This window comes from Salmo salar, chromosome ssa15 (genome assembly GCF_905237065.1).
Source record: "Salmo salar chromosome ssa15, Ssal_v3.1, whole genome shotgun sequence".
Classification (NCBI taxonomy): Eukaryota; Metazoa; Chordata; class Actinopteri; order Salmoniformes; family Salmonidae; genus Salmo; species Salmo salar.
The window spans coordinates 95,601,065-95,624,703 of NC_059456.1; the positions used below are offsets into that span (position 1 = coordinate 95,601,065).

A 23,639-nucleotide genomic window follows, 5' to 3' on the forward strand; every position below is an offset into this window, starting at 1 on the left:
TGTTCACATGGAAATTTGTCACCAATTGGAAGGAAACCTAGCTATAGGTCCTCTTTTCACATTGATAAATTCACAATTTTGTTATACATAAGTATCAATTTCATCTGTTTTTACACAACAAAATGATCAAATCCTAACCACTGTCAGTGGTGTAAAGTACAGTGGCTTGCGAAAGTATTCACCCACCCTTGGCATTTTTCCTATTTTGTTGCCTTACAACCTGGAAAAAAATAGATTTTTGGGGGGTTTATATCATTTGATTTACACAACACTTTGAAGATGCTAAATATTTTTGGTGAAACAAACAAGACAAAAAAAATGAACTTGAGCGTGCATAGCTATTCAGCCCCCCCCCCCAAAAAGTCAATAGTTTGCAGAGCCACCTTTTCCAGCAGTTACAGCTGCAAGTCTCTTGGGGTATGTCTCTATAAGATTGGCACATTTAGCCACTGGGATTTTTGCCCATTCCTCAAGGCAAACCTGCTCCAGCTCTTTCAAGTTGGATGGGTTCCGCTGGTGTACAGCAATCTTTAAGTCAAACCACAGATTCTCAATTGGATTGAGGTCTGGGCTTTGACTAGGCCATTCCAAGACATTTAACTGTTTCCCCTTAAACCACCCATGTGTTGCTTGAGCAGTATGCTTAGGGTCATTGTCCTGCTGGAAGGTAAACCTCCGTCCCAGTCTCAAATCTCTGGAAGACTGAAACAGGTTTCCCTCAAGAATTTCCCTGTATTTAGTGCCATCCATCAATTCTGACCAGTTTCCCAGTCCTTGCCGATGGAAAAACATCCCCACAGCATGATGCTGTCACCACCATGCGGCGGCAGCGTAGCCTAGTGGTTAGAGCATTGGACTAGTAACCGAAAGGTTGCAAGTTCAAATCCCCGAGCTGACAAGGTACAAATCTGTCGTTCTGCCCTTGAACAAGGCAGTTAACCCACTGTTCCTAGGCTGTCATTGAAAATAAGAATTTGTTCTTAACTGAGTTAAATAAAGATTTAAAAAATAAAAAATCCTTCACTGTAGGGTTGGTCTTCCGGGGTGATGAAAGGTGTTGGGTTTGCGCCAGACATAGCGTTTCCCTTGATGGCCAAAAAGCTCAATTTTAGTCTCATCTGACCAGAGTACCTTCTTCCAAATGATTGGGGAGTCTCCCACATGCCTTTTGGCAAACATGTTTGCTTATTTTTTTTCTTAAAGCAATGGCTTTTTTTTCTTAAAGCAATGGCTTTTTTTCTGGCCACTCTTCCGTAAAGCCCAGCTCTGTGGATTGAACGGCTTAAAGTGGTCCTATGGACAGATACTCCAATCTCTGTTGTGGAGCTTTGCAGCTTTGGTCTCTTTGTTGCCTCTCTGATTAATGCCCTCCTTGCCTGGTCTGTGAGTTTTGGTGGGCAGCCCTCTCTTAGCAGGTTTGTTGTGGTGCCATATTCTTTACTTTTTTTTAAATAATGGATTTAATGGTGCTCCGTGGAATGTTCAAAGTTTCTGATATTTTTTTATAACCCAACCCTGATCTGTACTTTTCCACAACTATGTCCCTGACCTGTTTGGAGAGCTCCTTGGTCTTCATAGTGCCGCTTACTTGGTGGCGCCCCTTGCTTGGTGTTGTTGCAGACTCTGGAGCCTTTCAGAACAGGTGTGTGTGTGTGTGTGTGTGTGTGTGTGTGTGTGTGTGTGTGTGTGTGTGTGTGTGTGTGTGTGTGTGTGTGTGTGTGTATATATATATATATATACTGAGATCATGTGACAGATAATGTGACACTTAGATTGCACACAGGTGGACTTTATTTAACAAATTATGTGACTTCTGAAGGTAATTGGCAGCACCAGATCTTATTTAGGGGCTTCATAGCAAAGGGGGTGAATACATATAGGGGGTGAATACATATACACGCACCACTTTCCATATTTTTTTTATATATATATCATTTTTTGAAACAAGTTATTTTTTTCACTTCACCAATTTGGACTATTTTGTGTATGTCCATTACATGAAATCCAAATTAAAAATCAATTTAAATTACTGGTTATAATGCAACAAAATAGGAAAAATGCCAAGGGGGGTGAATACTTTAAAGTACTACTTAAGTTGTTTTTGGGGGGTATCTGTACTTTACTTGACTACTTATATATTTTACAACTTTTACTTCACTACATTCCTAAAGAAAAGTACTTTTTTCTCCATATATTTTCCTGCACACCCAAAAGTACTCATTACATTTAATATGCATAGCAGGACAGGAAAAGTGTCTAATTCACACACTTATCAAGAGAACATCCCTGGTCATCCCTACTGCCTCTGATCTGGCGGACTGTTGGAACGTGGCCCTGGCTATCAATAAATACTTTTTTTTTAAACAAGAAAATTGTGCTTTCTGGTTTGCTTAATATAAGGAATTTGAAATGCTTTATACTTATCCTTTTGATAATTAAGTATATTTTAGCAATTACATTTACTTTTGATACTTAAGTATAATTAAAACCAAATACTTTTAGACTTTTACTCAAGATTTTACTGGGTGACTTTTACTTGAGTCATTTTCAATTGAGTCATCTTTACTTTTACTCAAGTATGACAATTGAGCACTTTTTCCACCAAAGACCACTGTTTTTGTTTGAGCAACACACAGATTACAGCCCTTGATTAGTGGATGGGTGTAATCTATTCAGGCCCTTCTCTCTCTCTCACTCCCTGTTCCCTTTCTCCCAAAACGCCTTGGGATATGCCCGTCTCCCCTAGGACTGCTAGTATGGCAGATGGAACCTCCTCCCACCGCTCACCCACCTCCCTCTCTCAGGACTCCCAGAAACAGTGCTGACACTCAGATGGGAGATGGGATAGAGGTTGTGGTGTCTTTAGAGAACTGAATACTAAAATACTCCTGCCACCTTTGTTTGAAAGCGCTCTACCTCTACTGTAAGATGTAGAAGCCTCGAGGCTGAATCTCCCTTCTGTATACTTTTGGCCACTTTACTGTGATATAAATCCATGAACTGCCCCAGAGGAATTGCAAAAGGTATGTAAATATACTGAACAAAAATATAAACGCAACATGCAACAATTTTAAATATTTTACTAAGTTACAGTTCATTTAAGTAATTCAGTCAATTGAAATACATTTATTATGCCCTAATCTACAGATTCCACATGACTGGGAATACAGATATACATATATTGGTCACAGATATTTGCCTCATGCAGCATGACACATCTCCTTCGCATATAGTTGATCAGCCTGTTGATTGGGCCTGTGGAATGTTTTCCAACTCTTCAATGGCTGTGTGAAGTTACTGGAACACGCTGTCGTACCCATTGGTCTAGAGCATCCCAAACATGCTCAATCAGTGACATTTTCAGCTTTCAGGAATTGTGTACAGATCCTTGCGACATGGCATCATGCTGAAACATGAGGTAATGGTGGTAGATGACAATGGGCCTCAGGATCTCGTCGCGGTATCTCTGTGCATTCAAATTGCCATTTGTAGTAACTTGACAAAGAATGCCCACAAGCATTTCTATATTACTTTATTTTCAACCTAAGAAATTAAAGGTATACAGCCATCTAGAAACAGTACCAATACAGCCCAATCAACATGTGATAGTAGTGTTGTACAGATCTGACTCTGGGTGATGACCTCATCAAAGGGAAAGGTCATGGTCAATGCCAATAATAACCATGCACACATTAATAGCAATCATACTATACTGCAGGTAAGTACAATACATATTCAATGTACATTATTTATATAGTGTCCACACTAACACCATTGATAAAATGCAATTGTGTTCGTTGTCCATAGCTTAGGCCTGCCCACACCATAACCCCATCGCCACCATGGGGCACTCTGTTCACAACGTTGACATCAGAAAACTGCTCGCCCCCATGACGCCATACACGTGGTCTGCGGTTGTGAAGCCGGTTGGACGTACTGCCAAATTCTCTAAAAAGATGTTGGAGGCTCTGGTGGACATTCCTGCAGTCAGCATGCCAATTGCATGCTCCTTCAAAACTTGAGACATCCATGGCGTTGTGTTATGTGACAAAACTGCACAGTTTAGTGGCCTTTTATTGTCCCCAGTACAAGGTGCACCTGTGTAATGATCATGCCGTTTAATCAGCTTCTTGATATGCCACACCTGTCATGTGGATGGATTATCTTGGCAAAGGAAAAATGCTCACAGGGATGTAAACAAATGTGTGCCCAAAATGATATAATTAAGATTTTTGCGTGTATGGAACATTTCCGGGATCGTTTATTTCAGCTCATGAAACATGGGAAACAACTTTACATATTGTGTTTATATTTTTATTCAGTGTATAAAGTCTCAGTCTGTGCCCTACTTGCCCAAAATATCTTATCCAGCCGACTTTCTATAAGGAAATGCATATGGAAAAATATCTTGACTGCACTTTCCCAATAACTCCTTGCAAACCTGTGGTCTAACAGTTTGATTTCGGGCCAGCAGTCAATCTAACTCTTTGTTTGAGACGTCTCTTTTTACAGCACAGTAGGCCTACATGCATGTTAATTTGATGTCTATCACACAAGTCTCTTCTGCCAAGGTGCTGCAGTATGTATTTGGAGGAGCTGCAGATGGTATAGCGTGGAAATTGACAATTTTACGCCTCCAAATATGCGGTATATCTCCATATACAGTGCCTTCAGAAAGTATTCACGCACCTGGACTTTTTCCACATTTATCCAAGGGCGCTGGGCCTGTAACCGAAACGTCACTGGTTGGAATCCCTGAGCCAATAAAGTGAAAAATCTATTGATGTGTCGTAGATCAAGGAACTTAACCCTAATTGCTCCTGTAAGTCACTCTGGATAAGAGAGTCTGCTAAACTAAAATGTAAATGTAAGGAATTTAACATTTGTAAAATGTTCATGATGGCCTGTTGTCCGGACCTCTGGCAGTCTCTATGTGGGTGGGACAGGGTTCAATCCTCGGGCCGACTCTTTTCTCTGTATTCATCAATGATGTCGCTCTTGCTGCTGTTGAATCTCTGATCCACCTCTACACAGACAACACCATTCTGCATACTTCTGGTCCTTCTTTGGACACTGTGTTAACTAACCTCCAGACGAGTTTCAATGCCATACAACTCTCCTTCCGTGGTCTCCAACTGCTCTTAAATGCAAGTAAAACGAAATGCATGCTCTTCAACCGATCGCTGCCCACACCTGCCCGCCCGTCCAGCATCACTACTCTGCACGGTTCTGACTTAGAATATGTGGACAACTACAAATACCTAGGTGTCTGGTTATACTGTAAACTCTCCTTCCAGACTCACATTAAGCATCTCCAATCCAAAATTAAATCTAGAATCGGCTTCCTATTTCGCAACAAAGCCTCCTTCACTCATGCCGCCAAACATACCATCGTAAAACTGACTATACTGCCGATCCTTGACTTCGGCGATGTCATTTACAAAATAGCCTCCAACACTCTACTCAGCAAATTGGATGCAGTCGATCACAGTGCCATCCGTTTTGTCACCAAAGCCCCATATACTACCCATCACTGCGACCTGTATGCTCTCGTTGGCTGGCCCACGCTTCATATTCGTCGCCAAACCCACTGGCTCCAGGTCATCTACAAGTCTTTGCTAGGTAAAGCCCTGCCTTATCTCAGCTCATTGGTTACCATAGCAGCACCCACCCGCAGCACGCGCTCCAGCAGGTATATTTCACTGGTCACCCCGAAAACTAATTCCTCTTTCGGCCGCCTTTCCTTCCAGTTCTCTGCTGCCAATGACTGGAACGAACTGCAAAAATCTCTGAAGCTGGAGACTCATATCTCCCTCAGTAGCTTTAAGCACCAGCTGTCAGAGCAGCTCACAGATCACTGCACCTGTACATAGCTCATCTGTAAATAGCCCATCCAACTACCTCATCCACATACAGTTATTTATTTATTTTATTTTGCTCCTTTGCACCCCAATATCTCTACTTGCACCCTCATCTTCTGCACATCTATCACTCCAGTGTTTTAATTGCTATATTGCAATTATTTTGCCACTATGGCCTATTTATTGCCTTACCTCCCTTATCCTACCTCATTTGCACACACTCTATATAGACCTTTTCTATTGTATTATTGACTGTATATTTGTTTATTCCATGTGTAACTGTGTTGTTTGTGTCACACTGCTTTGCTTTATCTTGGCCAAGTCGCAGTTGTAAATGAGAACTTGTTCTCAACTAGCTGACCTGGTTAAATAAAGGTGAAATAAAGTAAAAAAAATAAAAAATAAAACGCTAATATATCTTGATTAGATAAGTATTCAACCCCTTGAGTCAATAAATGTTAGAAACGCCTTTGGCAGCGATTACAGCTGTGGGTCTTTCTGGGTACGTTTCTATAGCTTTCCTGTAACTCCAGTGTAGATGTGGCCTTGTTTTTAGGTTATTGTCCTGCCGAACGGTGAATTCATCTCCCAGTGTCTAGTGGAAAGCAGACCGAACCAGGTTTCCTCTAGGATTTTGCCTTTGCTAAACTCCATTCCGTTTTCTTTCTTTTTTTGCCTGAAAAACTCCCCAGTCCTTAACGATGACAAGCATAACCATAACATGATGCAGCCACCACTATGCTTTAAAATATGGAGACTGGTACTCATAGTAATGTGTTGTATTGGATTTGCCCCAACCATAACTTTTTTGTCCTGAATACAAAGTGTTAATTGCATTGCCACATATTTTTCCATTATTACTTTAGTGCCTTGATGCAAACAGGATGCATGTTTTGGAATATTTTTATTCTGTACAGGCTTCCTTCTTTTCACTCTGTCAATTAGTTTAGTATTGTGGAGTAACTACAATGTTGTTGATCCATCCTCAGTTTTTTCTATCACAGCCTTTAAACTCTGTAACTGTTTTAAAGTCACCATTGGCCTCATGGTGAAATCTCTGTGCGGTTTCCTTCCTCTCTGGCAAGTGAGTTAAGAAGGATGCCTGCATCTTTGTAGTGACTGGGTGTTTTAATACACCATCCAAAGTATAATTAGTAACTTCATCATGCTCTATGGGATATTCAATGTCTGTTTTTCTTTGTGTTTTTTTTTACCCATCTACCAATAGATGCCCTTCTTTGAGAGGCATTGGAAAACCTCCCTGGTCTTTGTGGTTGAATCTGTGTTTAAAATCCACTGCTCGACTGAGGGACCTTTACAATTATCTGTATGTGTGGGGTACTGCGATGAGGTAGTCATTTAAAATCATTGTACACAGGCCTCCTGAGTGGCGCAGCGGTCTAAAGCACTGCATCGCAGCGGTCTAAAGCACTGCATCACTACAGACCCAGGTTCGATGCCAGGCTGTGTCACAACCGGCTGTCACCAGGAGTCCCATAGGGTGGCTCACAATTGGCTCAGCGTCGTTCGGGGAGGATTTGATCATGAAGGTTTGATTTACACATGGAGAGCAGGAGGCAGGAGCTCCCTTCCCATTTTTACCTTTTTAGACGCCACTAAGGGGACACTGAGATTGCAATGATAACGAGCGTGCAGAGGTCAAAAGTCCACGGAGTACAGTGTGTCTCCCCCTGTGTAAGGCAGATTCCGTGGGACTTAGTCTTTCCCCCGGGATAGCCTGTATGCTACTATATTCAGCCTCAGTCAATAGCTAATAGAGAAAGCTGAGCCCTGGTTTTCATAACACCCAGTTCCTGTACAGAGACGGATAGACCGACAACAAAACGGTCTGACAAACTTTTTCAAGGAAAATGTAATGGTTGTCTTCAAAGAAAATGCATTCAAAACATGCAAATAAGGCTTACTTTTCAGTTCAAAATAATCACACAAACTCCCATAACACACATCCACGTTCCCTCTATCCTTTTCTGATTACTACAAGGGGCTCAGCTTTCAGCCCTGCGGAGCGAGCATGTGTGCACGGCTTTCATTCCTATTGTATTCGTGCAGTCTGTGTGCCAGTGTGTGTTTGTGTTTTAGCGAGCGATGGAGAGGGAGGGAGAGAGAGACAGGAACAAGGACCCATCTGTCAGAGTGGCGTGGAACTGCCCCCCCCCCCCGCCTAAATCCATCCCAAGGGGGAAGAGGAGAAACAACTCACTTGTGGTAGTTTTTTGTTGTTGTGAGGATGGGGGCCCGATGACGACAATCATAACAACAAAAGCAGCATTTAAAAACCTAATATAAACTCAAACCATCAAAGCTCCTTTCCTTGCCCACTTGAGTATGCCATTTTGTTATTGGCAGATTCACCTAATATTTTTATCTTCTCATGATATTTGTCCAACTGGATATTTTAATCACAGCATTGGAGCAGGCAGGAGGGACAGAATCCCCAAGCCCCCCCCCCAGTGAGGACTGTAGGAAGTTAAGCAACACTACTATTCATCTTTCCCAGAGCTACTGATCCCGGAGCAGGCTGCAAGTGTGATGACTGGCATGGAGGTAGGGGTTACCTGGGGGAACGTGGTTACCTGGGAGACAGGGGTTACCTGGACAGGGGTTACCTGGGGGAACGTGGTTACCTGGGAGACAGGGGTTACCTGGACAGGGGTTACATGTGGGCTGTGATATTTAGTGGGAGCAGAGAGGTGCACATGGCCGACACTGAGTCTGGTTACACATAGGTTGACACACACACATGTAACTTCTGGTTTCCACATGGGGAGAGCTTGGGACTATAGGGTTCTGTCTGCATTTCTGTCAACATGTAGTCATTGACATAGCTTTGCTCTGTTCAACGTTCTCTACCTATATGGTACTCTAAATAACCCAATTCATGTTAAGTTCAAAATATTACAAGAAGAAAAATTGCTCACATCATTCAAACCAATGAAGGTTTTGAACTTTAAAGCCAATTATCTCAGAATCATCTTTTTGCAGATGGAACATTATAGCCCCACGCTCTCGATAGGACGATGCGGTGCACCCAAGCACGTGCGAACACCCAGAAACCAAACTGTTCCATCCCCACTCTATCCATTCGCGCCCATGCGCAATGCACTGATGAGGAATGAAAAGGCCATGTGGGTATGGACATTATTCCATTATCTTAGTGCTGTTTCAGCAAGAGATATCAAGTGAGGCAGGCGTACCCCCCCCTTCCTATATCTGACCATCTGTCCATCCAATGATCTAGAGTCCTATAGCCTAGCCGGCAACTTAGTGTCATGGGATTTTAAAATTCTAATTTTACTCAATCATGCTGCAATATGTAATCTTTACGACATCTAAAAGATCAAGCAATGTTTTAAATCTTTAGGCCTACAGTGTGGACTGTCTGCATGAGGACATGGTAAGCATAACTTGTCTGTCTATGAAAAGTGGCAAATGCATAGCTTACTGTTACCTATGGCACGGAGAACATAAGCTAAAGATGAAACGGAGATGTAACTGAGATGTAAAGTTAGTTTTTTCGTTGAGAGAGAGAGAGAGTGCAAGAAAACCCGACAGTCGACTCACAAGCACAGATGTGATCCTCGTGCAGCACAATGGGATCAATGCGGGGCACGTGCGACCCGCGAGCCTGGTCTGTCAATACCATCCGACCACAATAGAGCCCCTACTGCGTCGCGGCTCGCCACGCACGGGTACATCACATGATGCTGCGTTTGTTATGCCTCGGATGTTGTGAAATTGCAAAAAGAAACGGATCTCAGACTAAATGATGCTAGGGGCAGGCAGGAATTATGTGTGCAAACAGGTTTAAGTGTTTAAAGGACTTTTAAAACGTTTCATTAAACTTTTAAAATACCCTTTAAACTACCAGTTAAAGCAATGAACTTTGAAAAAGCGTTTTACCCCATCTCAAAGCATGCGCAATTTAAACAGTAATTTGCTTCTTCCACTTATTAGCCCCATATACCCTACTCCCGGTCTCTGTGCCCAGGAACAGTTGGATGAGTCAAGCAGCAAATAAGTTATCTGATTTCAACCATTTGGTGCGCCAGAATACTTTTTTTGTTATATATATATATATATATATATATATATATATATATATATATATATATATATATAAAAGTGTGTGTGTGTGTATGTATATGTGTGTATGTATACGTATATATGTAAATAAAAGTATATTATTTTCCGTCAGATATGATTAAGTCCTGAGTTGTATATCAAATCTACTTTGTTTTCGTTTTACAACTTTTATTTAAATATCTATATATAATAATAATTTGTAAAAAGTATATTGCCAGAGCGATCTGGCGCACCAACCGGTTGAAATCAGATAACTTATTTGCTGCTTGACTCATCCAAATGTTCCTGTGCACAGAGACGGGGGAGTAGGGTATATGGGGCTAATAAGTGGAAGAAGCAAATGAATGGACGGGTGAACAACGCACACACCTGCTCTTACCACACCAAGCTGTCAGAATCACTTACACATACCGCGATGGATGAGCGTCCCTTCCTCCGACTGTGCGTAATTAAAATATCCAAAACGCTGTGTAACATGATTCCAACACACGATTCGGTCATCCAAGCGTTCTAATTTAATTAATATTTAAAGTATTGTGCAGAATGAACTCCACCAATTGTTTAGGAAACGTAATTACAAATTGGGTGATAGCACAACCGTAGCTATAGACTTCTCACATTGAGCCTCAAATCCTCCATTTACAATGCATTGAATTGCATAATAAATCTCATGATTTCCTATTTCAATCTATGATAATATTTTGAAATGGGGAAAAATAATAATGTGACAATTTTGGACAAATAGTATTGTGTAAAATAATTATGGAATTGTGGACATTTTCTCAAACTCTCTCTCTCTCTCTCTCTCACACACACACACACACACACACACACACATTGGGAGGGGCCAGTCCATCTCCTAAAGGCTAAACTCCGACATATTCGTGCCAGTCTGAGATGAAAGTCTCAGGCGCACTGATGGATAATTGAGGGAACGAAAGGGAACTTGGAAAGGACTGTGCGCAACAGAAAGAAACGGTTGAGTTAAATCATTTTGGTTGGTAGTGGGACTTTGGAAGTTAGCCAGACGTCTGACAAAATTTGGAAGTGCGAGTTGTAAACAGGTGAGTTTTTATGTTATTAAATAAATTACTTTCATGTGGTCCTGTTCCAAATAATTTAGTATTGATCACAGAGGATTTCTGCAATGGGTGCTAACAGATGCAAATAACTGTAAGCTGCATTTATATTCGATTTTTTACTGTTTTCTATAACAGGAAAAGCAATTCATGAAGATGGCATTCTTCATAATCGTCCTATACCAATGCCACCAAAAAACGAAACTATAATGCATTATCGGATCATATCAACAAGAAAGTGAGACCACTAACTGTATTGGCGGAATATAGACAGCATGTTCTGGTTTCTATTTTACCATATGCAATAGGCTACTATTGTCAGTGTCAAATACAGTTAGCCTCCAATTGTAGGAAACTGTCCTAGTTTTACCCACGGCTTCTCAATCAGTAACTAGGAAAACGTAGTTTTAGAACAATCATGTCTGCTCTTAGGCAGAGATTTAGGCTATTTGGTTTCTGGTGTGTTAGAGAAAGTTCACCTGAGTCCACAATTAACGTTTTATATCATTTGGACTCAGAAATCAATCTCGTGTAGTGGCATTTTTTATAACAATTTCTAACAAAATTGGATTTAAAAGGTATTGATTCCGCTCAGCGAATCAAATCTAGCTGTTAATGCAGAATATATTTGTTCCCGTGTTTGTTCACTCGTCTATATACACTCAATTTAATCTGAGGGTTTTATATGCTGGACAAATCCCCTCGTGTCCCAGATTTACAGTGTCTCCAAAATCACGACATCAACAGCAGGGAACCACCGAGTTTAGCCCCAAAGTGTCTCACATTAGGCCGACTACCAACGACATAATGATACTGCTTACTGTAAATTGAACACATTTTCCTCAGTTAGTTTTCTGTCAGAGTTGAGAGATGTTCTGTATCTGCTCAAATGTTCATCCATTCAGTGGGATGGAAAATGAGCTTCCTGGGCTAGTATGCGCTGTCCACACAGCAGTTCTGAAAGGATTATCTCATGTCTTGGCAACCAATATAATGGGAACAGTAAATAGACTAATTTCAATAATACTTAGCCGACTACATTAGGGATGGTGGTGCCATCCCTAATTATCCATCTCAAAATGCATGTCTGCTCATTTGAGCTCTGTCCTGATTTCTATGGCAAACAGGAAACAATGTGCTTGATCAAATATGTGTTTTTATTTCTTCAGATCACAATGTCTAAACGTGGAGAGGTGTCTGACCTGGTCAGTTCCCTGGGCTGGCTAGAGGAGGACATGAGCTCCCAGGATGAAGAGGGAGGTCTAGAGATGGGGGGCCGCTATAGCCTGGATGAAGAGGGAGGTCTAGAGATGGGGGGCCGCTATAGCCTGGGCCCTGAGGGCCTCGGAAGCATTGGGCAGGGCAGCGAAGGCATTGAGGATCAGGAGGAAGAAGACAATTATAATGATGGTGATGAGGAGGCTGGAATGGACGGAGAGAACGAGGCTCCAAAACGGAGGGGCCCCAAGAAGAAGAAGATGACCAGAGCCAGACAGGAGAGGTTCAAGGCGAGACGCAGCAAAGCCAATGCCCGCGAACGCTCCCGCATGCACGGGCTAAACGATGCGCTAGAAGTGTTACGCAAGGTCATGCCCTGCTACTCCAAGACCCAGAAACTGTCCAAGATCGAGACCCTGCGGCTGGCCCACAACTACATCTGGGCCCTGTCTGAGGTGCTGGAGAGCGGTCAGTCCCCAGAGAGCCACGGCTTCATAGAGATGCTGTGTAAAGGCCTGTCCCAACCCACTAGCAACCTGGTGGCTGGGTGTCTCCAGCTGGGGCCTTCAGCCCCCTTGATGCTCAACAAGCTGGATGAGAAGCCCTGTGGCGCTCTGGGAGTTGGGGGTGGTGTAGGGGGCCAGCTTTGTGGTCATCAACCACTGAGTGGTCACTACCCCTCTACGGGCCTGCCTAGCCCTCCCTATGGTTCACTGGAGGCCTCTCACCTACTCCACATGAAAAGCTTCAAGGGAGTGCCCTACGAGCAGCACCCCTCCCCTAAAGATTGTAGTAGCAACGGCACCCCCCCTTACGACGGGCCCCTCACTCCTCCCCTCAGCATCAGCAGCAACTTCACCCTGAAGCAAGAGCCCTCCCCCCATGAGGCTGAGAGGAACTACCCCTCCCACTACCTCTCGTCCCTTCCCCATTACCCCCCGTCCTCCCTGGGCGGGCTGCCAGGGCCTCAAGGCTACCTCTTCCAGGCCTCACGCTACGAACTGCCCCTAGACATCCAGGCCTTCGACTCCTTCCCTCCACCACACATGATCACCTCACAGATGGGCACCATCTACAGCGAGTGAAGGGGAAAGTGAAGCTGCGTAGCCAGGGGAGAGATCCATAGCCCTGCCTCTGGTCCTGCCATCCTGCTGCCCATACGTATAGGCCCGTGACTCTATGAATTACTGTGTAGAGAGACAATGATATGACATTTACACTGTCGCTATCTAACTCTGGGAGACTGTAGAATGCTCAGAGAGAGACTCAACTCAACCTACCTGATCATAAAGAACTACTGAAAAGATAAAGATACACCCTTAATAGTATTATTAATTTATTCTCATTGTTTATTGTTTGTATTGTCATTTCTTTCTGTCTGGATAAGTCCTCCCCCAGTTCCTATTATAGGCTATGTAGCTATATTACTTGTTATTGTTTACCAAATCAGATATCCAGGTATACGCACTGGCTGCACACTGTCTCAGATATCCATGACCAGGGATCTCCACTAAATGGCTCTACACAGTCTACGCAAACAGAGCCTACTGAGGTCCGTTTGCATCGCATTCCAAAAATTCTGCCAAATAAATATACGTAGAACTAGGTAGAGAGCAAGACTGTGTAGACCCCTGAAAACCTAGGAGTACTTGGGTAGGAAGTCCTCAGTGTGCCTGAAGATGGGGAGGAAGTGACACAATGTTGTTCTACCCTCATTTACTATAACTTCTGCACTTAGGCCAATACTGTAGCCAGTATCCTATTAGCCGTATGAACAGAAATGAATTTAATTTATATCTGTATTTAATATTTATTTTTTATAACTATTGTCTGTTCCTTTTTGCATTTTCTCAGCACTGTTTTTTGTTTTACTGTCTTCTTCGTGCAGTGCATTGTCAGTCAATGGCAGCTTTACTGATGAAGTATTACAATTATTTATTTGAAGTATCTTTCAGGTATTTCTCAGTTTTGGTGTCGATCACTACTTTGTCATACTATTTTTGTAAATATTTTGCTGTTTCGCACTTAATTGAATAAATATTCGGATTATATACTATTTCCATTGCAACACATTGTGCCATGGTTTGAAATCTTTTCACACGAAGGAAATTAGGATCGGTCAGATATAGGCTACCAGATACAGTATATCAGTTTCAGCCACACATCATTTACTTCATAGTGCTATTAGATATGGATAGATATATCACCAGTGGACTTTTAAAAAACAGTCAAGGTTCCATATTAGGACAGAATATGTCTTTGTTCCTCTGTTGGTTTAACAATCCCATAATAAAATATACAAATAGGGGCATCTGTTATGGATCCCAGGGCTACCTGAAAAGGGACTGTTATGGATCCCAGGGCTACCTGAAAAGGGACTATTATGGATCCCAGGGCTACCTGAAAACTGACTGTTATGGATCCCAGAGCTACCTGAAAACTGACTGTTATGGCTCCCAGGGCTACCTGAAAAGGGACTGTTATGGATCCCAGGGCTACCTGAAAACTGACTGTTATGGATCCCAGGGCTACCTGAAAACTGACTGTTATGGATCCCAGGGCTACCTGAAAACTGACTGTTATGGATCCCAGGGCTACCTGAAAAGGGACTGTTATGGATCCCAGGGCTACCTGAAAACTGACTGTTATGGATCCCAGGGCTACCTGAAAAGGGACTGTTATGGATCCCAGAGCTACCTGAAAACTGACTGTTATGGATCCCAGGGCTACCTGAAAACGGACTGTTATGGCTCCCAGAGCTACCTGAAAAGGGACTGTTATGGATCCCAGGGCTACCTGAAAACTGACTGTTATGGATCCCAGGGCTACCTGAAAACTGACTGTTATGGATCCCAGGGCTACCTGAAAACGGACTGTTATGGATCCCAGGGCTACCTGAAAACGGACTGTTATGGATCCCAGGGCTACCTGAAAAGGGACTGTTATGGATCCCAGAGCTACCTGAAAAGGGACTGTTATGGATCCCAGGGCTACCTGAAAACTGACTGTTATGGATCCCAGAGCTACCTGAAAAGGGACTGTTATGGATCCCAGAGCTACCTGAAAAGGGACTGTTATGGATCCCAGAGCTACCTGAAACTGACTGTTATGGATCCCAGAGCTACCTGAAAAGGGACTGTTATGGATCCCAGGGCTACCTGAAAACGGACTGTTATGGATCCCAGGGCTACCTGAAAAGGGACTGTTATGGATCCCAGGGCTACCTAAAAAGGGACTGTTATGGATCCCAGGGCTACCTGAAAAGGGACTGTTATGGATCCCAGGGCTACCTGAAAAGGGACTGTTATGGATCCCAGGGCTGCCTGAAAAGGGACTGTTATGGATCCCAGAGCTACCTGAAAAGGGACTGTTATGGATCCCAGAGCTACCTGAAAAGGGACTGTTATGGATCCCAGGGCTACCTGAAAACTGACTGTTATGGATCCCAGAGCTGCCTGAAAAGGGACTATTTTGGCTGACGGTAAAATTACAGATAATTTACATTACGTAACCTAAAAGACAAACGCTTGTTTTAATAACGGAGTCCAGTGGTTAATGTTGAGGTGTGTGATGTCATTCCTTGGCTGTGCTACAGGGTTTCCCTGCTTCTTCCAGGTCAGGAAGGGGCGCAGCGTGCCACTGGGCCATGGGAAAAAACAGGCCTTTCTTTCTCTCTTTCTCCCCATGACACATTGTCCTATACATCTCATGCCAAAACATTTGGACCAACACCAAGATTAGTAAATGTCTTAATCAAAACATTTTACAAATAAACAACTTATTAACCACTCCTGGAACTACTGGGTAATATTGTGGTAAAACTTAAATACAACATAAAAAAAAGTTAACTGAAGCTCAACTGAAAAGATGTAGTGCTGAGAGAGAGTGTGAGTGTGTTTACCATTGTGGTCCTTCAGGTAAGGAAAACAAAGAGGAAGGTGCCTCTGTGACAGTTCTCCAATAGCACAAGCCCTCCTCCTTCCTCTCCTTAGCGCCTCCTCCTCCTGCTCCTTAGCGCCTGCTCATCCACCTCTCCTTAGCGCCTCCTCCTCCCTCTCCATAGCACCTCCTTCCTCTCCTTAGCGCCTCCTCTTCCCTCTTCCCTCTTCCCTCTTCCCTCTCCTTAGCGCCTGCTCATCCACCTCTCCTTAGTGTCTGCTCATCCACCTCTACCTGGCACCTGCTCTTCCACCTCTCCTTAGCACCTCCTCATCCATGTCTCCTTAGAGTCTCCTCATCCACTTCTCCGTAGCACCTCCTCATCCATCTCTCCTTTGCGCCTCCTCATCCACCTCTCCTTGGCACCTCCTCATCCATCTCTCCTTAGCGCCTCCTTATCTACCTCTCATAAGTGCCTGCTCATCCAACTCTCCTTAGCGCCTCTTCATCCACCTCTCCTTAACGCCTCCTCATCAACCTCTCCTTAGCGCCTCCTCATCCATCTCTCCTTAGCGCCTCCTCCTTCATGTCTCCTTAGCGCCTCCTCACCCACCTCTACTTAGCGCCTGCTCATTCACATCTCCTTAGCGCCTCCTCTTCCCGCTCCTTAGCGCCTCCTCATCCACCTCTCCTTAGCACCTCCTCCTCCCTCTCCTTAGCGCCTCCTCATCTATCTCTCCTTAGCGCCTACTCCTCCTTCTCCTTAGCGCCTGCTCATCCACATCTTCTTAGCGCCTCCTCCTTCACATCTCCTTAGCGCCTCCTCCCTCTCCTTAGTGCCTCCTCATCCGCCTCTCCTTAGCTCCTGCTCATCCACTATTCCTTAGTGTCTGCTCATCCACCTCTCCTTAGTGCCTCCTCCTTCACATCTCCTTAGTGCCTCCTCCTCCCTCTCCTTAGTGCCTCCTCCTCCCTCTCCTTAGCGCCTGCTCATCCACCTCTCCTTAGCATCTCCTCATCCACGTCTCTTTTGCGCCTCCTCACCCACCTCTCCATAGTGCCTGCTCATCCACCTCTCTTTATCGCCTCCTCATCCACCTCTCTTTAGCGCCTCCTCATCCACCTCTCCTTGGCACCTCCTCATCCACCTCTCCTTAGCGCCTGCTCATCCACCTCTCCTTAGCGCCTCCTCATCCACCTCTCCATACCGCCTCCTCATCCACATCTCCTTTTCGCCTGCTCATCCAAACACTCCTTAGCGCCTCCTCATCCACCTCTCCTTAGTGCCTGCTCATCCACCTCTCCTTAGCGCCTGCTCATCCAATCACTCCTTAGCGCCTCCTCATCTACATCTCCTTTGCGCCTGCTCATCCAATCACTCCGTAGCGCCTGCTCATCCACCTCTCCTTAGCGCCTGCTCATCCACCTCTCCTTAGCGCCTGCTCATCCACCTCTCCTTAGCGCCTGCTCATCCACCTCTCCTTAGTGCCTGCTCATTCACCTCTTCTTAGCGCCTGCTCATTCACCTCTCCTTAGCGCCTCCTCCCTCTCCTTACCGCCTCCTCACCCACATCTCCTTAGCGCCTACTCATCCACCTCTCCTTAACGCTTGCTCACCCATCTCTCCTTAATGCCTGCTCATCCACATCTCCTTAGCGCCTGCTCATTCACCTCTTCTTAGCGCCTCCTCCCTTTCCTTACTGCCTCCTCATCCACCTCTCCTTAGCGCCTGCTCATCTACCTCTTCTTAGCGCCTGCTCATTCACCTCTCCTTAGCGCCTGCTCATTCACTTCTTAGCGCCTCCTCCCTTTCCTTACAGCCTGCTCATCCACCTCTACTTAGCGCCTGCTCATTCACCTCCACTTAGCGCCTGCTCATTCACCTCCACTTAGCGCCTGCTCATCCAATCACTCCTTAGCGCCTCCTCATCCACATCTCCTTTGCGCCTCCTCATCCACATCTCCTTTGCGCCTGCTCATTCACCTCTCCTTAGCGCCTGCTCATTCACCTCTTCTTAGCACCTGCTCATCTACCTCTTCTTAGCGCCTGTTCATTCACCTCTCCTTAGCGCCTGCTCATCTACCTCTCCTTAGCGCCTCCTCCCTCTCCTTACCGCCTCCTCACCCACATCTCCTTAGCGCCTGCTCATCCACCTCTCCATAGTGCCTGCTCATCCACCTCTCTTTAGCGCCTGCTCATCCACCTCTCTTTAGCGCCTCCTCATCCATCTCTCCTTGGCAACTCCTCATCCACCTCTCCTTAGCGCCTGCTCATCCACCTCTCCTTAGCGCCTCCTCATCCACCTCTCCATACCGCCTCCTCATCCACATCTCCTTTTCGCCTGCTCATCCAAACACTCCTTAGCGCCTCCTCATCCACCTCTCCTAGCACCTCCTCATCCACCTCTCCTTAGCGCCTGCTCATCCACCTCTCCTTAGCGCCTCCTCATCCACCTCTCCATACCGCCTCCTCATCCACATCTCCTTTTCGCCTGCTCATTCAAACACTCCTTAGCGCCTCCTCATCCACCTCTCCTTAGTGCCTGCTCATCCACCTCTCCTTAGCGCCTGCTCATCCAATCACTCCTTAGCGCCTCCTCATCCACATCTCCTTTGCGCCTGCTCATCCACCATTCCTTAGTGTCTGCTCATCCACCTCTCCTTAGCATCTCCTCATCCACGTCTCTTTTGCGACTCCTCACCCACCCCTCCATAGTGCCTGTTCATCCACCTCTCTTTAACGCCTCCTCATCCACCTCTCCTTGGCACCTCCTCATCCACCTCTCCATACCGCCTCCTCATCCACATCTCCTTTGAACCTGCTCATCCAAACACTCCTTAGCGCCTCCTCATCCACCTCTCCTTAGCGCCTGCTCATCCACCTCTCCTTAGCGCCTGCTCATCCACCTCTCCTTAACGCCTGCTCATCCACCTCTCCTTAGCGCCTCCTCCCTCTCCTTACCGCCTGCTCATCCACCTCTCCTTAACGCCTGCTCATCCACCTCTCCTTAGCGCCTCCTCCCTCTCCTTACCGCCTCCTCATCCACCTCTCCTTAGCGCCTGCTCATCCACCTCTCCTTAGTGCCTGCTCATTCACCTCTTCTTAGCGCCTGCTCATTCACCTCTCCTTAGCGCCTCCTCCCTCTCCTTACCGCCTCCTCACCAACATCTCCTTAGCGCCTGCTCATCCACCTCTCCTTAACGCTTGCTCACCCATCTCTCCTTAACGCCTGCTCATCCACATCTCCTTAGCGCCTCCTCTCTCTCCTTAGCGCCTGCTCATCCACCTCTCCTTAGCGCCTCCTCCCTCTCCTTAGCGCCTGCTCATTCACCTCTCCTTAGCGCCTGCTCATTCACCTCTTCTTAGCGCCTGCTCATCTACCTCTTCTTAGCACCTGCTCATTCACATCTCCTTAGCGCCTGCTCATTCACCTCTTCTTAGCGCCTCCTCCTTTCCTTACCGCCTCCTCATCCACCTCTCCTTAGCGCCTGCTCATCTACCTCTTCTTAGCGCCTGCTCATTCACCTCTCCTTAGCGCCTGCTCATTCACCTCTTCTTAGCGCCTCCTCCCTTTCCTTACCGCCTGCTCATCCACCTCTCCTTAGCGCCTGCTCATTCACCTCTCCTTAGTGCCTGCTCATTCACCTCTTCTTAGCGCCTGCTCATTCACCTCTCCTTAGCGCCTCCTCCCTCTCCTTACCGCCTCCTCACCAACATCTCCTTAGCGCATGCTCATCCACCTCTCCTTAACGCTTGCTCACCCATCTCTCCTTAACGCCTGCTCATCCACATCTCCTTAGCGCCTCCTCTCTCTCCTTAGCGCCTGCTCATCCACCTCTCATTAGCGCCTCCTCCCTCTCCTTAGCGCCTGCTCATTCACCTCTCCTTAGCGCCTGCTCATCTACCTCTTCTTAGCGCCTGCTCATTCACCTCTCCTGAGTGCCTGCTCATTCACCTCTTCTTAGCGCCTCCTCCCTTTCCTTACCACCTGCTCATCCACCTCTCCTTAGCGCCTGCTCATTCACCTCTACTTAGCGCCTGCTCATTCACCTCTCCTTAGCGCCTGCTCATTCATCTCTTCTTAGCGCCTGCTCATTCATCTCTCCTTAGCGCCTGCTCATCTACCTCTTCTTAGCGCCTGTTCATTCACCTCTACTTAGCGCCTGCTCATCCACCTCTTCTTAGCGCCTCCTCCCTCTCCTTACCGCCTCCTCATCCATCTCTCCTTAGCGCCTGCTCATCTACCTCTCCTTAGCGCCTCCTCCCTCTCCTTACCGCCTCCTCACCCACATCTCCTTAGCGCCTGCTCATCCACCTCTCCTTAGCGCCTGCTCATCCACCTCTCCTTAGCGCATGCTCATCTACCTCTCCTTAGTGCCTGCTCCTTCACCTCTCCTTAGCGCCTGCTCATTCACCTCTTCTTAGCACCTGCTCATTCACCTCTTCTTAGCGCCTGCTCATTCACCTCTCCTTAGCGCCTGCTCATCCACCTCTCCTTAGCGCCTGCTCATCCACCATTCCTTAGTGTCTGCTCATCCACGTCTCCTTAGCATCTCCTCATCCACGTCTCTTTTGCACCTCCTCACCCACCCCTCCATAGTGCCTGCTCATCCACCTCTCTTTAGCGCCTCCTCATCCACCTCTCCTTGGCACCTCCTCATCCACCTCTCCTTAGCGCCTGCTCATCCACCTCTCCTTTGCGCCTCTTCATCCACCTCTCCTTCGCATCTCCTCCTACATCTCTCCTTAGCGCCTCCTCATCCACCTCTCCATACCGCCTCCTCATCCACATCTCCTTTGAACCTGCTCATCCAAACACTCCTTAGCGCCTCCTCATCCACCTCTTCTTAGCGCCTGCTCATCCACCTCTCCTTAGCGCCTGCTCATCCACCTCTCCTTAGCGCCTGCTCATCCACCATTCCTTATTGTCTGCTCATCCACCTCTCCTTAGCATCTCCTCATCCACGTCTCTTTTGCGACTCCTCACCCACCCCTCCATAGTGCCTGTTCATCCACCTCTCTTTAACGCCTTCTCATCCACCTCTCCTTGGCACCTCCTCATCCACCTCTCCTTAGCGCCTGCTCATCCACCTCTCCTTTGCGCCTCTTCATCCACCTCTCCTTCGCATCTCCTCCTCCATCTCTCCTTAGCGCCTCCTCATCCACCTCTCCATACCGCCTCCTCATCCACATCTCCTTTGAACCTGCTCATCCAAACACTCCTTAGCGCCTCCTCATCCACCTCTCCTTAGCGCCTGCTCATCCACCTCTCCTTAGCGCCTGCTCATCCACCTCTCCTTAACGCCTGCTCATCCACCTCTCCTTAGCGCCTCCTCCCTCTCCTTAACGCCTGCTCATCCACCTCTCCTTAACGCCTGCTCATCCCCCTCTCCTTAGCGCCTCCTCCCTCTCCTTACCGCCTCCTCATCCACCTCTCCTTAGCGCCTGCTCATCCATCTCTCCTTAGTGCCTGCTCATTCACCTCTTCTTAGCGCCTGCTCATTCACCTCTCCTTAGCGCCTCCTCCCTCTCCTTACCGCCTCCTCACCAACATCTCCTTAGCGCCTGCTCATCCAACTCTCCTTAACGCTTGCTCACCCATCTCTCCTTAACGCCTGCTCATCCACATCTCCTTAGCGCCTCCTCTCTCTCCTTAGCGCCTGCTCATCCACCTCTCATTAGCGCCTCCTCCCTCTCCTTAGCGCCTGCTCATTCACCTTCCTTAGCGCCTGCTCATTCACCTCTCCTAGCGCTCTCTCCTCTTCTTAGCGCCTGCTCATCTACCTCTTCTTAGCGCCTGCTCATTCACCTCTTCTTAGCGCCTCCTCCCTTTCCTTACCACCTGCTCATCCACCTCTCCTTAGCGCCTGCTCATTCACCTCTACTTAGCGCCTGCTCATTCACCTCTCCTTAGCGAATGCTCATTCACCTCTTCTTAGCGCCTGCTCATTCATCTCTCCTTAGCGCCTGCTCATCCACCTCTTCTTAGCGCCTCCTCCTTTCCTTACCACCTGCTCATCCACCTCTCCTTAGCGCCTGCTCATTCACCTCTACTTAGCGCCTGCTCATTCACCTCTCCTTAGCGCCTGCTCATTCACCTCTTCTTAGCGCCTGCTCATTCATCTCTCCTTAGCGCCTGCTCATCTACCTCTTCTTAGCGCCTGTTCATTCACCTCTACTTAGCGCCTGCTCATCCACCTCTTCTTAGCGCCTCCTCCCTCTCCTTACCGCCTCCTCATCCATCTCTCCTTAGCGCCTGCTCATCTACCTCTCCTTAGCGCCTCCTCCCTCTCCTTACCGCCTCCTCACTCACATCTCCTTAGCGCCTGTACATCCACCTCTCCTTAGCGCCTGCTCATCCACCTCTCCTTAGCGCCTGCTCATTCACCTCTCCCTAGCGCCTGCTCATTCACCTCTTCTTAGCGCCTGCTCATTCATCTCTCCTTAGCGCCTGCTCATCTACCTCTTCTTAGCGCCTGTTCATTCACCTCTACTTAGCGCCTGCTCATCCACCTCTTCTTAGCGCCTCCTCCCTCTCCTTACCGCCTCCTCATCCATCTCTCCTTAGCGCCTGCTCATCCACCTCTCCTTAACGCCTGCTCATCCACCTCTCCTTAGCGCCTCCTCCCTCTCCTTACCGCCTCCTCATCCACCTCTCCTTAGCGCCTGCTCATCCATCTCTCCTTAGTGCCTGCTCATTCACCTCTTCTTAGCGCCTGCTCATTCACCTCTCCTTAGCGCCTCCTCCCTCTCCTTACCGCCTCCTCACCAACATCTCCTTAGCGCCTGCTCATCCAACTCTCCTTAACGCTTGCTCACCCATCTCTCCTTAACGCCTGCTCATCCACATCTCCTTAGCGCCTCCTCTCTCTCCTTAGCGCCTGCTCATCCACCTCTCATTAGCGCCTCCTCCCTCTCCTTAGCGCCTGCTCATTCACCTCTCCTTAGCGCCTGCTCATTCACCTCTCCCTAGCGCCTGCTCATTCACCTCTTCTTAGCGCCTGCTCATCTACCTCTTCTTAGCACCTGCTCATTCACATCTCCTTAGCGCCTGCTCATTCACCTCTTCTTAGCGCCTCCTCCCTTTCCTTACCACCTGCTCATCCACCTCTCCTTAGCGCCTGCTCATTCACCTCTACTTAGCGCCTGCTCATTCACCTCTCCTTAGCGCCTGCTCATTCACCTCTTCTTAGCGCCTGCTCATTCATCTCTCCTTAGCGCCTGCTCATCTACCTCTTCTTAGCGCCTGTTCATTCACCTCTACTTAGCGCCTGCTCATCCACCTCTTCTTAGCGCCTCCTCCCTCTCCTTACCGCCTCCTCATCCATCTCTCCTTAGCGCCTGCTCATCTACCTCTCCTTAGCGCCTCCTCCCTCTCCTTACCGCCTCCTCACCCACATCTCCTTAGCGCCTGTACATCCACCTCTCCTTAGCGCCTGCTCATCCACCTCTCCTTAGCGCCTGCTCATCTACCTCTCCTTAGTGCCTGCTCCTTCA

General features: G+C 47.0%; 1 protein-coding gene across 1 annotated transcript; it reads left to right on the forward strand.

Annotated features, from left to right (window-relative positions):
• Nucleotides 1-10,866: 10,866 nt before the first annotated feature.
• LOC106572691 (neurogenic differentiation factor 4) lies at nt 10,867-14,332 on the forward strand. Its single transcript, XM_014147075.2, has 2 exons — nt 10,867-11,029; nt 12,214-14,332. The coding sequence occupies exon 2, from the start codon at nt 12,220-12,222 to the stop codon at nt 13,345-13,347; it is 1,128 nt and encodes a 375-aa protein (XP_014002550.1). The 5' UTR covers nt 10,867-11,029; nt 12,214-12,219; the 3' UTR covers nt 13,348-14,332.
• The last annotated feature ends 9,307 nt before the right edge of the window (nt 14,333-23,639 follow it).

Excerpts from the sequence above, each read along its gene's own strand:
- LOC106572691 (XM_014147075.2), top strand. The coding sequence starts at position 12,220 with ATGTCTAAACGTGGAGAGGTGTCTGACCTGGTCAGTTCCCTGGGCTGG.